We start from the raw sequence: 14359 nt of genomic DNA, 5'->3' as shown, positions 1-14359 counted from the left end.
TAATAAACCTCCCTCCAAATTTTCAACCAATCCAGTGTCTCCAGCCGTTAAAACTGGTCCCATCCAGAACGTCATCAGCCGTCATGGCGTCCATTGGCGCGCACTACCCCGCGGCGGCCTCGGCGCGCCGCTTCCCGGGCAGCTTCCAGCGCCAAGACAGCGCAGAAGACGACGCCGAAGCGTACGGCGCCGACCGTCACGCCGCCGCGGCGTTGCGGGGCTTCTCCGTTCGCGCAAGAGACGGAAATGCCGGAATCGTCAAGTCGGAACCCCTAATTGAGGCTTCCGACGCGGAAATGAGCCCCCGGCCAGCCATTAAGAAGAAGCGCGTGTACAAGAAGCGCAAGGCCACGCACACGATCCGCAAGGAGGAGAAGCAGGCGCTCGAAAGCGAGATCGCAGAGCTGCAGAAGCAGCTGGAGATGCTCAAATTCCGGACCATGGTGGAGAGCGGGGAGACCCCGCAGTCCGACGAGAAACGCGTCGCCAAGGGCGCCGTGCTGAGGGAGGCGGTGCAGGAGCAGCACCTGGTGCTGGCCAGGGCGCAGGCCATGCTGGCCGGCCACTCGCAGCAGAGCGTGTTTCGGCTGCACCCGACGGAGACCAAGATCCGACTCGGCAGGGACAGAGACGAGAGGATGCGGACGCTCAGCGCGTTGAGGGCACCCAAGCTGCAGGAAGGCAAGAGGTTCCTGATGGAGCGCACGCGCGGGCTGAACCCGACGACCCCGTACTTCCAGGAGGAGAGGTATGACACACCAGAGGGAGACTACTGCATCGCGAGGTTCGACGTGACCCCGTTTCGAGGCGCGAGAGGCGGCGTGCAGGAGGTGTTTGCCGCGCTGCAACATGCGGTGTTCAATGCGGAGATCATCCTCTCGGAGTCGTCGGGACAGATTACTATTCGGGAGGATGACGAGATCGGTGACGAGAATTTATCGCACATGCGCTTTGTGTCGCAGTCCCCGCATGGCGTTCCGTTGGAGACGAACCTCGTGTTGTTCTCGGATTGGAACCGGTGCGACGCGAACAATACGAACCTAGCGGAGAATGGCCGATACGCGCTTATGGCCTCGGATTTCGTGGACGAAGACGAAAAGTTTCCCTACAGACCGCTGGAACGAGTTCGGCGCGATGGGACCGCCGTGACTATGGTGACGTCCTATCGAAATACTCCTCAAACTGGCGAAGCTGAAGGTGAACTTGTGGTGGTTGTCACGCGATGGGCGTTGAATATTGTGCGGCGTCCTGTTATGGCCATTGCTGCTAATGTATGGGATGACCTTCGCAACTCACACGTGAGGTGGGAAGATTTGATGTTCAACTGCGTACGCCAAGCGCTCGGGCTGCCGATAATACAATAAAACATATCTTATCTAAACCTCTCAGAGAGATAATGGTGTTTGCTTTATGCAACAAGTGAAGTGCGTGCTACGTTCAGCCCGAGATGCGGACAAATCTGTCTGTGCGCTTTTTGCTGGGAAAAGGTTTTCAAAACCAACCACGTATAATAATAATACGTGCAAGGGTGCCAGTGAAGTTTCCACTTTTTTTCGAAAAACCGCCAGATAATCTCGGACACCATGACGGAGCAGCCCCAAGGTGCAATACATGCAGTGTTTCCCCTTGGTAGTAGTACTGTTTGAAAACCATCCGCTGGGGTCAGCATATGACCGCATTCGTGACTACTTAGTAACACCCTCTCTGGACCAACCGGTGGAGCGCAAGAGATTCCGGAGTTCGAGACGCGATGCCGACGCATTCCCAGTGAACTTCTTGTCTACACGCGCAGAAACGTATCGTTGCTCTTCGACTTCCGTGTTTCCACGAGCTCGCGTTTCAGCCGCTCCTTGTCGACCTCACTCGCAGAAACCCCTGGCTGCTGGGCGACTTCAGCAGACGCTATTGCATTCATCAGCCTTGCCAGACTCCTGCAAAATGGACATGCAGTCATTTCAATCGGAGAGCAGCAGACAAGACGAAACCTTGGAGATCATCGATTCCCCACCAAATACGAGGGACTATGAGCTGTGCGATGGACCAACACCCTACGACGAACCAAAACCCAGCACAGCGGAGGAAGTCAAGATCTTGCTCAAGCTTGTCGGCCCGGTGGTGTGTGATTTTGAAGCTGCTCCGAACTGCATGAACAATCTCTGACCGCTTCTTCTATTGTCTGCGTGTAGATGATAACAACGCTGCTGGAGTTCCTACCGGGGTTCGTGGCCGTCACCCTCGCCGGCAACATTGATTCGCCATACGCCCAACAGTACATCGATGCAGCAACTTTTTCCATCATGGTATGGTTAGTCAATCCGTGCAATCTTTGCTATACCACTGACGCTTTTACTTGTAGCTGATTAATCTTTCTTCATTTTCAGTCGGATTCGGGTTGGCGTCCGCACTTGACACGCTTTGCTCACAAGCCTACGGCGCCAAGCGTTTAGAGAAGATTGGCGTGTACTTCCAGACTGGAATTGTCGTCCTCGGCTCGATTCTATTACCAGTGTTTCTCATTAATTGGTTCACAGAAGACATCCTACTGTGGTTGGACCAGGACGCAGAGGTTGCGCGCTTATCGGGGCATTTTTCACGATACATGCTGCCAGGGATCCCCTTCCTGTATCTCTACGAGCTCACGCGGAAGGTGCTTCAAGCGCAGAATATCATGACGCCGCTTGTCATCATTGCAGCGATTGGGAACACAGTCAACATCGCGGCAGGCTACGCGCTGGCTTATCACACGTCGATCGGCTTCCACGGCATCGCAATCGGCTGCAGCCTGGGTAATTCGGTGCTTCCTTTGCTGCTCGTGCCGTACTTTATGTGGCGGCCTCAACATTTGAGGCAATGGTGGTGCCAACCCTGGGACTTTAAAGCTGCGTCCCGCTACGTGGGCGTGTTCATGCGCCTTGGTGTCCCCGGAATGCTCATGCTTGTGATGGAAATGTGGGCGTTCGAAGCGCTGACAATCCTCTCCGGGCTCTTGCCTCATCACGTGGTGGCCGTCGCAGCTCACTCCGTACTCGTGAACGTGAATCTGCTGGTGTATACAGTGTTCGATGGCCTCTCGGTAGCCGCAAACATTCGAGTTGGCAATTGTCTCGGTGCTGGGCTGGCGAAGACAGCGAAGGTGGCGTGTGTCGTTGTACTCGTGATGACACTCATCTTAGCATTGGCATTTACAGCAGTGCTCTACGGCTTTAGCGGTCAAATCCCTCGTCTGTTCCTCGCCACGGGTGATGGCGCTGATCTTGCGTCCAAAGTACTGGCAATATGGTCTCCTCTGACAATTGTGGACGGTCTCAATGCTGTCACCCAAGGTGTGCTCCGAGGCGCAGGCAAACAGAAGGCTGCTGCAATTACCAACGGTCTGGCATACTATCTATTCGGCGTTCCCCTCGGGGCATTGTTGGCCTTTCAATGTGGTCTCGGCGTCGAAGGACTCTGGTTAGGCATGGGATCTGGTAGTGCCGTGAACTTTGGCGCGATGGCTGCGCTCATGCTGTTCTGTTGGAGCTGGGAAAAACTTGCGAATGAAGCAAAAGATCTCACCGATTTGTAGCTACAAACTTCATTGTGCCTTGGGCAGGTAGATAGGTATCAAAACAACTCGTTCTTACTCTCTTGTCTCGATTTGTACACCCCAGAACTTGATGCTTTGATTTGCACGTGCGTTGCATCTAATTCATATCCAGCATTAGTACAAGTTTCTTTTCAGATTCACCATATTCACGGACTTGGTAAGTTGCGGTGGTCGGTTTTGGCCTCAACGAAGTGCGCCATCTTTCTCCGTGATAGTGTCAGTTGGTGAAACGGAGAAGTAACCAATGAAACCTAAGCTTATCAGCACGCAGAGTTGCCTCGGCATTACGTATGCTCCGACTCAGAGCTGTGGTTTGATCGTAGGTTACGAATCGTAGATGCTGTGTTCAGCTACTCGCTCGTTGTGGCAGTTCTAGCTCAAGTTGGTATGTTCTGTATTCGACTGGGCTGTAACCACACATTTATGAGTTCATGGCGTAAATCAAGAGAAGCTCATGGTTGCCCCCATTAACTGAGCCTTACTGTCGCATCTTGCGATGCGATAGCGCAGCTAGGAAGGTTGCATGGCGGAGGCAGGATAATGGCATGCGAACGAGTATCCTGGACTGAGCTGCTGATATGCGCAAAACTTGCGAACGACTTTTTCGCATTGTTCTTGGCATGGGAACTCCGCATTTGCTGCCACTTTAATACCTATGGGTCAGGGCAGATGTGAATGTGTGGTTTTGGACATCAGTTTGTGCACTCACTGCCATTTGTTACTGAAAAAAGGAAGTAGATGTATCGGTACATTCCGTCTCAAAGTACAGAGATAGCTGTAGTACCTTCTTTCCAAATTGCAATCTTTTTTATACTGACGCTGTGACTGACGGTCATCGATGCTGCAATGTAGTCGGAACAAGCCAACGCCGGTGGCTAGTTTACGGCTAAACGTGCGAATGTTTTAGTCAAAATTTAGCATGGTCTCATGTGCAAAACGGAAACGTAAGCATTGAAAGTAAGAGTTGCCTCATCCAAATAACGACTTTCTAGCATTACACGCAGTCAAGTGACTTGGCGCAACGTGCCATCTTGGATCACACTCTATCATGGAGTCCATGAATCCATGGCGTCAATGCAGATTAACAAAGGAAACGCCATCCTAGGCATTACTTCGCCGAATCCGGTGCTGTCACCATCTTGAGTTACGAATGGCGTGGATAGCAAGTTCCCGACAGTGGTGTTGACGCTACTATTGAAGGCACAGCGTAATACTCCAAAACTCGTTCTTGTATACCTTTCGCGTTCTGAAGTTCTGTTGGTCTCCTTCGTGCAAGCAATCGACTCATCATACATGCAGTAGTTTGCGGCGTTTCCATTAATGTGCGCCAGTAGTCGCTAGGCTCTGTGTTATACTTCTCACACAACGCGCGTGTGCGTTAACGTGTAGCCGTTAATCAACAACCTTGCAGATCAAGTCCAGAAAGGGCAGCCCAAACGGATAAGCAACTAAACAGGGGTTTCTGCTCGCTCAAAACCACCGGCACGCGTTACAAATTCTGCTCTCGTGTAGCCTTCTGGGTGCCAACCAGTGGCTGATTCTTCAGTCAACGTGGTCTTAATGCATTTTTACATTGTTGATTTCTCCATCAAACCAAAAGAGCATGGCTCAGGTACTTATCCACGGGGGTGAAGCCCACAGCGACGATCCCTTCGTCAGCATCACTTCTCCCTCGTGCCACCAAGAACATTGTCGCACAGACAATTTGAAGCTTCCAATGAGTAGTGAAGTGAACATCTTGCTCAAACTCGTGGGACCCGTGGTGCGTGCAATGATCTATGTAAGAATGGTTCACGTTTTGAGAATTCTAATTAAAATTGTGTCATTGCTATAGATGATAACTACATTCTTTGAGTTTCTCCCGGGTTTCCTGTCCATCGTTCTTGCCGGCAACATGGACTCCCCTTACACCCCACAATACGTAAATGCTGCAACCTTTTCGATAATGGTTAGTACCTTCATTACCAAATTGCACAGATCCCACGTATCGCTTAATTTGTATGACGGATATATTGTAGCTGCTGACCCTCGTCTCGACTGCGATTGGGTTGGGACTGACATCAGCACTCGACACTCTTTGCTCACAAGCGTACGGAGCCAAGCGCCCAGAAAAAATCGGAGAGTACGTCCAGACTGGAGTCGTCGTGCTCAGTGCGAACCTTATACTGGTATTCGCCACGAGCTGGCACGCGGAAGTTTTGCTCACGTGGTTGGGCCAAGATGCCGAGGTCGCTAGTTTGTCAGCGAGTTTTTCTCGCTGGATGCTGCCTGGAATTCCATTCCACTACGCCTACGAACTGACGAGGAAGGCACTACAAGCGCAGCATATTTTGACGCCGCTCGTCATCATCGCGGTGGTGGGAAACGCCGTCAACATTGGAGTTGGTTACCTTCTCGCGTACCATACCTCGGTTGGCTTCAACGGCATTGCGATGGGGAGAAGTGTGGGGAACATGGTGCTACCGCTGTGTCTAATCCCGTATTTCGTGTGGCGGCCTCACCACTTGAGGCAGTGGTGGGCTTCGCCTTGGAACTTGAAGGTGGCGTTGGGCCACCTCCAAGTCTTCATGCGGCTCGGTGTTCCTGGAATGCTGATGAATGCGATGGAGATGTGGGGACTAGAGACGCTCTCGATCTTGTCGGGTTTATTACCTGACAGTGTCGTGTCCGTGGCGGCTCACTCGGTGCTGGTTAACGTGAATCTGCTGGTGTACACGACGTTTGCAGGACTGTCGGTGGCTGCGAACATTCGAGTTGGCAATTGTCTGGGTGCCGGCTTGCCAAAGACGGCTAGGTTAGCGCGCACTGCAGCACTCCGGATTACGTTTGGGGTGGCGACAGTGTTTGCACTCTTCTTGTACGGCTTCAATGGGGCGATTCCTCGCTTGTTCCTCAACGCAGGTAAAAGTGCAGATCTTGCCTCTAAGGTGATGGCGCTTTGGTCCCCACTTACGGTGGTGGACGGGTTGAATTGCGTCTCTCAAGGCATCTTCAGAGGCGCTGGCGAGCAGAAATCTGGAGCGATCACCAATGCGTTGGCCTACTACGGTGTTGGCATACCTGCTGGAGTGTATTTAGCTTTTCAATGCGAACTCGGTGTGGAAGGCCTGTGGTTTGGCACGGGGATAGGCGACACATTGGCGGTGATCACCCTGACCCTGCTGATGAAGTACTGCTGGAATTGGGAGAAGCTGGCGGATCGGGCTAAGGATTCTGTGAATCTGTAGCTGATCAGAGCGCGGAAATGATAGATTTCACACCCCCAGTGGACGAGAGACGAACTACTCTTTGTAATAAAATACACACACATCACTCAATCCTGTTTATATACTGTAACACAAAAAAAATTGTATCAAAATTCCAAACCCGATATTGCATTATCATTGAAGTACGACTCAAAATACTGGACTGTGCTGCCTTCTCCTGTTGACACCCTGGAATCACCTACAATGTAGGCTACAGAATTAAACCTTGGTATTTTCTAGCCGTGATCTGCCTGAGTGCATGTTATTGCCATCGTACTGCGTCATGCATTTTGCTTGCAATATTGCACTGCACGAGCTGTCGATTTCTTCGGCTTTCATCTCAATGTTCAATGAGAAGTAATATAGTTTCTTAGGGCGTTTGCTTCGAATTATTTCTTTATTATAGTGGTGCAGCGCGGTTCGCGTCGAGACAAGGTATTGCTGAAGGTACGCTTGGAAATTGTCGATGTTTAAGTTCTACCAACAGTAAATCATAACGTGAAATTGAGAAAACCGTGAATTGAGTGAGCGAATACAATACTGGTGTATAAGTCTTCTGTACAAAATGCGCTACAAGTTAGCACGCATATACGCAACTCTTGCTAGTTTTTCCCAGTTCCAGCAGCACAACATTAGCATTGTCAGTGTGGTGACGGCCAAAACATCGCCTACTCCAGTTCCAAACCACAGCCCTTCCACTCCAAGGTGCCGTTGGAAAGCTAAATACACCCCAACAGGTATTCCGACACCATAGTAGGCCAGAGCGTTCGTAATTGCGGCCGATGTCTGCTTCCCAGCACCACGGAATACGCCTTGCGTAACACAATTCAGGCCATCTGCAACCGTAAGAGGAGACCAGATCGCCATTACCGTGGAGGCAAGCTCTGCGCTATCACTCGCATTAAGAAACAAGCGAGGAATCACGTCGCTAAAGCGGTACAGTACCAACCCAAAAGTTGATGCCACTGCAAATGTGATCCCAAGTACTACCATACGCGCTAACTTAGCCTTATTTGGACAGCGGGCTCCCAGACAATTGCCAACTCGAATGTTCGCAGCCACCGACAGTCCTGCAAACGTCGTGTACACCAGCAGATTCACGTTAACCAGCACCGAGTGAGCCGCCACGGACACGACACTGTCAGGTAATAAACCCGACAAGATCGAGAGCGTCTCTAGTCCCCACATCTCCATCGCATTCATCAGCATTCCAGGAACACCGAGCCGCATGAAGACTTGGAGGTGGCCCAACGCCACCTTCAAGTTCCAAGGCGAAGCCCACCACTGCCTCAAGTGGTGAGGCCGCCACACGAAATACGGGATTAGACACAGCGGTAGCACCATGTTCCCCACACTTCTCCCCATCGCAATGCCGTTGAAGCCAACCGAGGTATGGTACGCGAGAAGGTAACCAACTCCAATGTTGACGGCGTTTCCCACCACCGCGATGATGACGAGCGGCGTCAAAATATGCTGCGCTTGTAGTGCCTTCCTCGTCAGTTCGTAGGCGTAGTGGAATGGAATTCCAGGCAGCATCCAGCGAGAAAAACTCGCTGACAAACTAGCGACCTCGGCATCTTGGCCCAACCACGTGAGCAAAACTTCCGCGTGCCAGCTCGTGGCGAATACCAGTATAAGGTTCGCACTGAGCACGACGACTCCAGTCTGGAAGTACTCTCCGATTTTTTCTGGGCGCTTGGCTCCGTACGCTTGTGAGCAAAGAGTGTCGAGTGCTGATGCCAGTCCCAACCCAATCGCAGTCGAGACGAGGGTCAGCAGCTATACATACAATGCATAGAATGTTAGACCCGCTCGTACTAGAGTTTCTGGTCATGCAGTTGCAGCCGAACCATTATTGAAAAAGTGGCAGCGTTGACATACTGCAGGGAATTGGGCGAATCCATGTTTCCCGCGAGCACGATCGACATGAATCCCGGGAAGAAGTCGAAGAATGTCGTCACTATCTAAGTGAAAGCAGTGAGATCAACGGCTCAAACGCTTTCGCGACAGAGAAGTTGCAATACGCACCACGGGTCCAACAAGTTGCAGTAATATCTTAACTTCCTCAGCTGTGTGTGGAGTTGGGTCGTCGAAGCCTCCATGTTTGTAGAGAAGCAAAGAGCGTTCCGGACTCGATGAATACGTGGTGACGTTGCCCATGTTGCCACTCCCCAAGGTCTGGGGACAAGTGAGGGGGATCTTGTTAGATAATATCTAATAGATGTGCACTGGATCATTCTGCGCCCTCCATTTTTCTTGCCGCGGAGGGTCGTGATCCGCTTCAGTATTATTACTCCCTAGAGTCTAGTGCGCTATCGAGAGGGTAAATGCCGCTCCGAGCGCAGCAATTCTCGGTACGAAGGTAGCGTGCGCACAACTAAATAATACTAGTAGTGGGTTTGCCTTTGGTGTTCTTGAAGTCACCTGCTCTTACCGGAGGCTGGGGCCTGGACACGCGTATCCAAGCGTTAAACGCCTGCGGTTGGATCAAAGGTCGCGATCCAACCGTCACGCGATCCTGACATCAGATCCTGACATCAATGACAGGCATCGGTGCCCTACGCTCACTTCCCCTTTGTCCAAGATGAGCGCAGCCCCAAGCCAAGATTCCGCACAGCAGAAGGCGCAATCCATTCTGTTCATGCGCTCCGAGCTCCTCGAGGGCAAGAGTGCTCAAGTTCGAGGGTCTGTTTTACTTCCGGTGGTATTCCGTGTTCGTATCCGTTTTTCTTACGCGAAACTGCTTCCTGAATGGTCCAGCTACGACTTCAATCAAGGGGTGGACTACGAGGCCCTCATGAAGTCCTATGTGACCATGGGATACCAGGGCACCAACCTGGGCGAGGCGATCGAAGAAATCAAGCGCATGGTGAGTAAAATACGTCTCACGGCTGCATCGATAATGGTGTCTTTACTATTTTCTCATTCTTTTGCTTGTGGTTGACAGCGCAAGTGGCGACTGAGCGACGACCTGATCTCCCCGGACGAGCAGGACGAGCGGATGAAGGACCCGGCGTACCGCGCCTCGGTCAAGACCAGGATCTACCTCGGCTACACGTCGAACCTCATCTCGAGCGGTTTGCGTGAGAGTCTGCGGTTCCTGGCTCAGCACAAGATGGTGGATGTCATTGTGTCGTCCGCCGGCGGCATCGAAGAGGACTTCATCAAGTGTCTGGCGCCGACGTACATCGGCGACTTCGCACTCAAGGGCGACAACCTACGCTCTCGCGGCATCAACCGCATCGGCAATTTACTGGTGCCGAACGACAACTACTGCAAATTCGAGGACTGGATCAAGCCCATCCTGGACGACATGCTGGAGGAGCAGAAGACCAAGGGCACGGTTTGGTCGCCGTCCACGATGATCCGTCGGCTGGGCAAGGAGATCAATCACCCAGACTCGGTCTACTACTGGGCCTACAAGAACGACATCCCCGTGTTCTGCCCGTCGCTCACCGACGGATCCATCGGAGACATGATCTACTTCCACTCGTACCGCAACGAGGGCTTCGTGCTAGACATCGCCAGTGACGTTCGCCGCATGGACGACACCGTGGTGCACGCTCCTGGGAAAACGGGGGTTATTCTTCTGGGCGGAGGTATGATCAAGCATCACATCCTCAATGCCAACCTCATGCGCAACGGAGCCGACTATGCCGTCTTCGTGAACACGGGCCAAGAGTTTGATGGCAGCGACGCGGGGGCGCGACCCGACGAGGCCGTCTCGTGGGGAAAGCTGCGTGTGGAGTCAAAGCCAGTCAAGCTCTACGCTGATGCGACGGTGGTGTTCCCGCTCATCATGGCGGAGACGTTCGCCAAAGACTTCAAGCCCAAGGAGCAAGAGGAAGCGGAGGCAGCTAGAAGCTCGTAGCGTTCGCGGCTGGAAGCACTGTGCGCAGAGAAGACCAGGGAACATCGGCAATCAATGCACAAAGTGTAGGGAACTACTTGAAAGGCCAGCTACATGGGCATTACCTCAGCTGTCCATCTTTCCAATTGAACCATATCTTCTAAAATGCACTTCGGAGTTGTTATCTCTGAAGGCTTCTTAAACTAACGATTAGCACGCTCCTTAGCAGCGTCCGCGAGTTTCTCCCAATACCAACGGTATTTCATCAGTAGTACAAGAGCAGTCTCCGCCAGCACATCGCCTATTCCCGTGCCGAACCACAAGCCTTCCCCACCGAGGTCGCATCGGAAGGCTAGATACGCACCAAACGGAATCCCTACAACGTAATGCGTTCGTTATGGCGGCAAATTCTTGTTTGCCGGCACCTCGGAAAACCATGACAGGCGCAATTCAGCCGTCGACGATCGTAATTGACGACCAGATTGCCATCACCTTGGCCGCCAAGTTAGCGGCACTTCCCCCTGCACTAAGGGACAGGCGAGAGATGCCCCCACTGAAGCCGTCCAAGAAGATAAGTATTCCGACTTGCAGGTAGTCTTACAATTGGTGAAGTTGGCGAGCGTCTTATTGTCCACAGTGACACAAAGTTTGTGCGTGTTATTATTCGTCCTAGCCTTCCGTCACCCAAGGTGTGCTTTGATGTGCAGACAAACCTAAAAGTTCTCTACTTGTCAGCTGTATGGCATACTACATGTACATGCACTTCATCTTTGCGTTTTGCAGAGATGAGTGCATCAGCGTCGCTGATTCAGCGGTGTTTGGTGCATCGCTTTTCTCTGTACTAAGTACTTCCATCTTCGACGTCCTCGTTGACAACAATGCACTGAAATGATATAAGAATCCCCCCCCCCGGTAAAAATCGCCTTCACTGGCTATAAATGTCATCACATTCTTCTTCAATCAGCTAATTACCAGGTCCGCGAGCCTCAATTTCCCACACGTGCTCGACGCGGTTGCCGCGGTAACCCACCAGGTGATCGTACATATTCGTGGTAGGATCGCAGTGACCAGGAATGAGAAGCAATTGGCTGCCGAGTGCTGGAAGCTTCACCTTCTCGGCATCCAGAACTTCTTGAGGGGGCTTCAGAATCCCATGCTCATCGCCTCCGCCATGGTACTCGAGCGGGGTGGACAGCTTTTCCCTGCTAACGAACGAGTGAACCAGCGGCGATCCGGAGTCAAGCGACACCGCCTTCGTTCCAGCATCAACAACAGCGCGAGGCACCGCAGCCTTCTCGTTCTTGCTCACCACGGTCGTCAGCACGTACAAACTCTGCTTCCAGTCCTGCACAAACTCTCCATCATCTCCACGGTTGCGCGCGTAGTCGGCATCATTGAACAGATACGAGCCCGGCTGCACCTCGGTGAATATGCCACTGGCTGCCTCCAGCAGATAGGTGCCCGTGCCTCCCCCGGTCACCACGTCACACTTCAGCCCTTGCTCCAGCAACGCGTCGCGCACAGTCTTGGCCTTCTCCGCCACCGCAGCGATCACCCGCTTCTTCTCGTCGTAGCTGCGGATGTGCTGCGCCGCGCCATGGTAGGCCTGGATCCCCACCATGTGCAGCCGTGGGGCGAAGGACTCGATCGTCTTGGCCAGGTGGACAGCTTCCTCGACAGTGTCCACCCCGCACCGGTCTTGACCCACGTTCACCTCCACCAGGGCGCGGAAGTGGACGTTTCTGTCCTCCGCGACCTTAGCGGCCTGCTGCACCGTCTCGACGCTGTCGAAGATGAGCGTAACCTGTGCGCCGCCCTGAGCCAGGCGCGCCATGCGCCCGTAGCGGCGAGCGCCGTACACTTCGTTGCTCAGCAGCAGGTCGCGCACGCCGCCATCGAACATGGCTTCAGCCTCGCCGACCTTCTGGCAGCAGAGTCCAACTGCGTGAGACATGTGCAGCTGCAACTGTCCAACTGAGGAGGACTTGTGGGCCTTGGCATGTGGACGGATTGCGACGTGAGGATAAGATTTGAGAGACTCCGGGAGACGCTTGAGGTTCTCCTCCAGGGCGTCCAGGTCCACGAGCAGGCAGGGCGTCTCCAAGGAAGAGACCAGGTCGCCCACGTTGCCCGGCGCGCGGCGGGTTACGCGCGAGAGAGAAGAAGAGGAGGAGGAGGAGAGACGGCGCACGGAGAGAGCGGCGATGGCCGTGGCGGCGGCAGCAGCAACCGGCAGCGACGCGGATCGCCACATATTTTTGCTCTCTGAGTTGGGTTTTCAAATCTAATTTGTCGGATGTTATATTTAATTATTAGGATATCATCATTAATTTCAGAGTTTGTCATAATTGATTTTTCTCGGCAGAGCTACTCGGAAGGATTCTGGTTTGCCCATAGCAGGGAGCACCTGCTGCAGCGAGATTGTTGCTCTTACTTCGACGCGAGATGCGTGGGCATCAGGCTGTCGCCTCGTTGATTGGAGTCGTCTATCCCAACCAACGGAGTACAAAGTATCGAAGGGCGTTGTCTTTAAGACACACAAAAGCAGCACAAACCGGAACTTATGAGGTGACTTTTGATGCAAAATTCCAAACTTTTGTGATACGGCATTCTTATAGCAAATACATGTATGACGATGCACGTCGACGAGAAAGAAATATTCTGACTGTATGAAATCGTGGCGTCTTTGAAGTAACTTTCAGCACGCTATTTCAGTAGTTGGTACGTATTTGGCTAGTTCCACGCCTGCATCGGGGGCAAGCGGGAACGCAAGAATATTCTCCCCCAGGACTTCGGAGTCCATCGCGATAAGCTTGCGAAAGTATCAGTTGCAGGTCAGAACAAGCTTGTGTTTGATTTTACGCGCCAACAAAAAATTCTTCACAGAGGCGTGTGCAAATCTAATCGCTGAATAGTTTGTGTCGGAGTTTCTACCTTTGGTACCCCTCCTAGACCTGCAAGATTTACATCTGAGAGCTCAAGCTGGAGTTGAACTGGCCGTCGTAGGCATCATCCGTGCCCAAGAAGCTATGCAGATAGTACTCCGACGTCGTCAAGTTGAACCCGGGCATCTCGCCCACGCACGACTTGTCCATGCGCTGAAGGTCCCCACCATTTCGCACATACGACGCCAGGACATTCATTCCACAGGTTTCACTCGACGGGTCGCCAGCGACCATTTGGGTCAAATCAGGGCACCGTGTGAAGCGTAGTCAAACGTGATCAGCTCTTTTCTCTCCCCATCCAACACATTAAACAGAAATTCTGCGTACTTGTGGGTAGTCTGGGGGTCAAGTTTGCCGCTCATCAGAAGGACACTGGCTTGGCTTGGAATCACTGCTGTCTTGTTTCAGTACTGGTCACACTTGTAGACGATGCCGTCACCAGCGTAGTTCCCAACATTGTGTTCATCACACCCAGCCGATTTCTCCTTAGAAAACGCGCAGTACAGCGCACCCATGGGGTAGATCCCGTCGCTAATTCTCGTGCTCTCGAACCGTGCTCGCAGCTCTGAAACGGAGGGTGTGGGAAGCTCCCACCCCTCGGAAAAGACGATGAGGTAGTAGAGCAGCGTCGATTCAAAAGCGTTTTCTTGCGAGGGGTATGACATAGTCGCGCTAAGACTCGCGCCAAATTGTGAGAGGACATCGATATCTTCTGCTCCGCAGCGTTGGAGTC

The 14359-nt window shown here is 52.6% G+C and overlaps 6 protein-coding genes across 6 annotated transcripts; 4 read left to right on the top strand and 2 right to left on the bottom strand.

Moving 5' to 3' along the window:
* Positions 1-83: 83 nt before the first annotated feature.
* Positions 84-1364, top strand: IUM83_14741 (uncharacterized protein; the record flags this gene model as incomplete). The annotated part of the gene is made up of 1 exon (XM_067939510.1): positions 84-1364. The coding sequence occupies one exon, from the start codon at positions 84-86 to the stop codon at positions 1362-1364; it is 1281 nt and encodes a 426-aa protein (XP_067786115.1).
* A 574-nt stretch (positions 1365-1938) lies between these two features.
* On the top strand, positions 1939-3565 carry IUM83_14740 (Multidrug/Oligosaccharidyl-lipid/polysaccharide (MOP) Flippase Superfamily; the record flags this gene model as incomplete). Its single annotated transcript, XM_067939509.1, has 3 exons — positions 1939-2115; positions 2187-2300; positions 2357-3565. The coding sequence occupies 3 exons, from the start codon at positions 1939-1941 to the stop codon at positions 3563-3565; spliced, it is 1500 nt and encodes a 499-aa protein (XP_067786073.1).
* A 1738-nt stretch (positions 3566-5303) lies between these two features.
* On the top strand, positions 5304-6813 carry IUM83_14739 (Multidrug/Oligosaccharidyl-lipid/polysaccharide (MOP) Flippase Superfamily; the record flags this gene model as incomplete). The annotated part of the gene is made up of 3 exons (XM_067939508.1): positions 5304-5348; positions 5421-5507; positions 5605-6813. The coding sequence occupies 3 exons, from the start codon at positions 5304-5306 to the stop codon at positions 6811-6813; spliced, it is 1341 nt and encodes a 446-aa protein (XP_067786143.1).
* A 938-nt stretch (positions 6814-7751) lies between these two features.
* IUM83_14738 (Multidrug/Oligosaccharidyl-lipid/polysaccharide (MOP) Flippase Superfamily) lies at positions 7752-8991 on the bottom strand (the record flags this gene model as incomplete). Its single annotated transcript, XM_067939507.1, has 4 exons — positions 7752-7759; positions 7851-8610; positions 8682-8795; positions 8860-8991. The coding sequence occupies 4 exons, from the start codon at positions 8989-8991 to the stop codon at positions 7752-7754; spliced, it is 1014 nt and encodes a 337-aa protein (XP_067786144.1).
* A 424-nt stretch (positions 8992-9415) lies between these two features.
* Positions 9416-10702, top strand: IUM83_14737 (Deoxyhypusine synthase; the record flags this gene model as incomplete). Its single annotated transcript, XM_067939506.1, has 3 exons — positions 9416-9516; positions 9592-9700; positions 9779-10702. 3 exons carry the CDS (start codon positions 9416-9418, stop codon positions 10700-10702), a joined length of 1134 nt encoding a protein of 377 aa, XP_067786137.1.
* Positions 10703-11645: 943 nt separating this feature from the next.
* IUM83_14736 (D-threonine aldolase) lies at positions 11646-12935 on the bottom strand (the record flags this gene model as incomplete). The annotated part of the gene is made up of 1 exon (XM_067939505.1): positions 11646-12935. One exon carries the CDS (start codon positions 12933-12935, stop codon positions 11646-11648), a length of 1290 nt encoding a protein of 429 aa, XP_067786138.1.
* Positions 12936-14359: the final 1424 nt, after the last annotated feature.

Source organism: Phytophthora cinnamomi (genome assembly GCF_018691715.1).
Source record: "Phytophthora cinnamomi strain GKB4 chromosome Unknown Contig71, whole genome shotgun sequence".
Taxonomy (NCBI): Eukaryota; Oomycota; class Peronosporomycetes; order Peronosporales; family Peronosporaceae; genus Phytophthora; species Phytophthora cinnamomi.
This window is presented reverse-complemented; position numbering and strand designations above follow the sequence as displayed.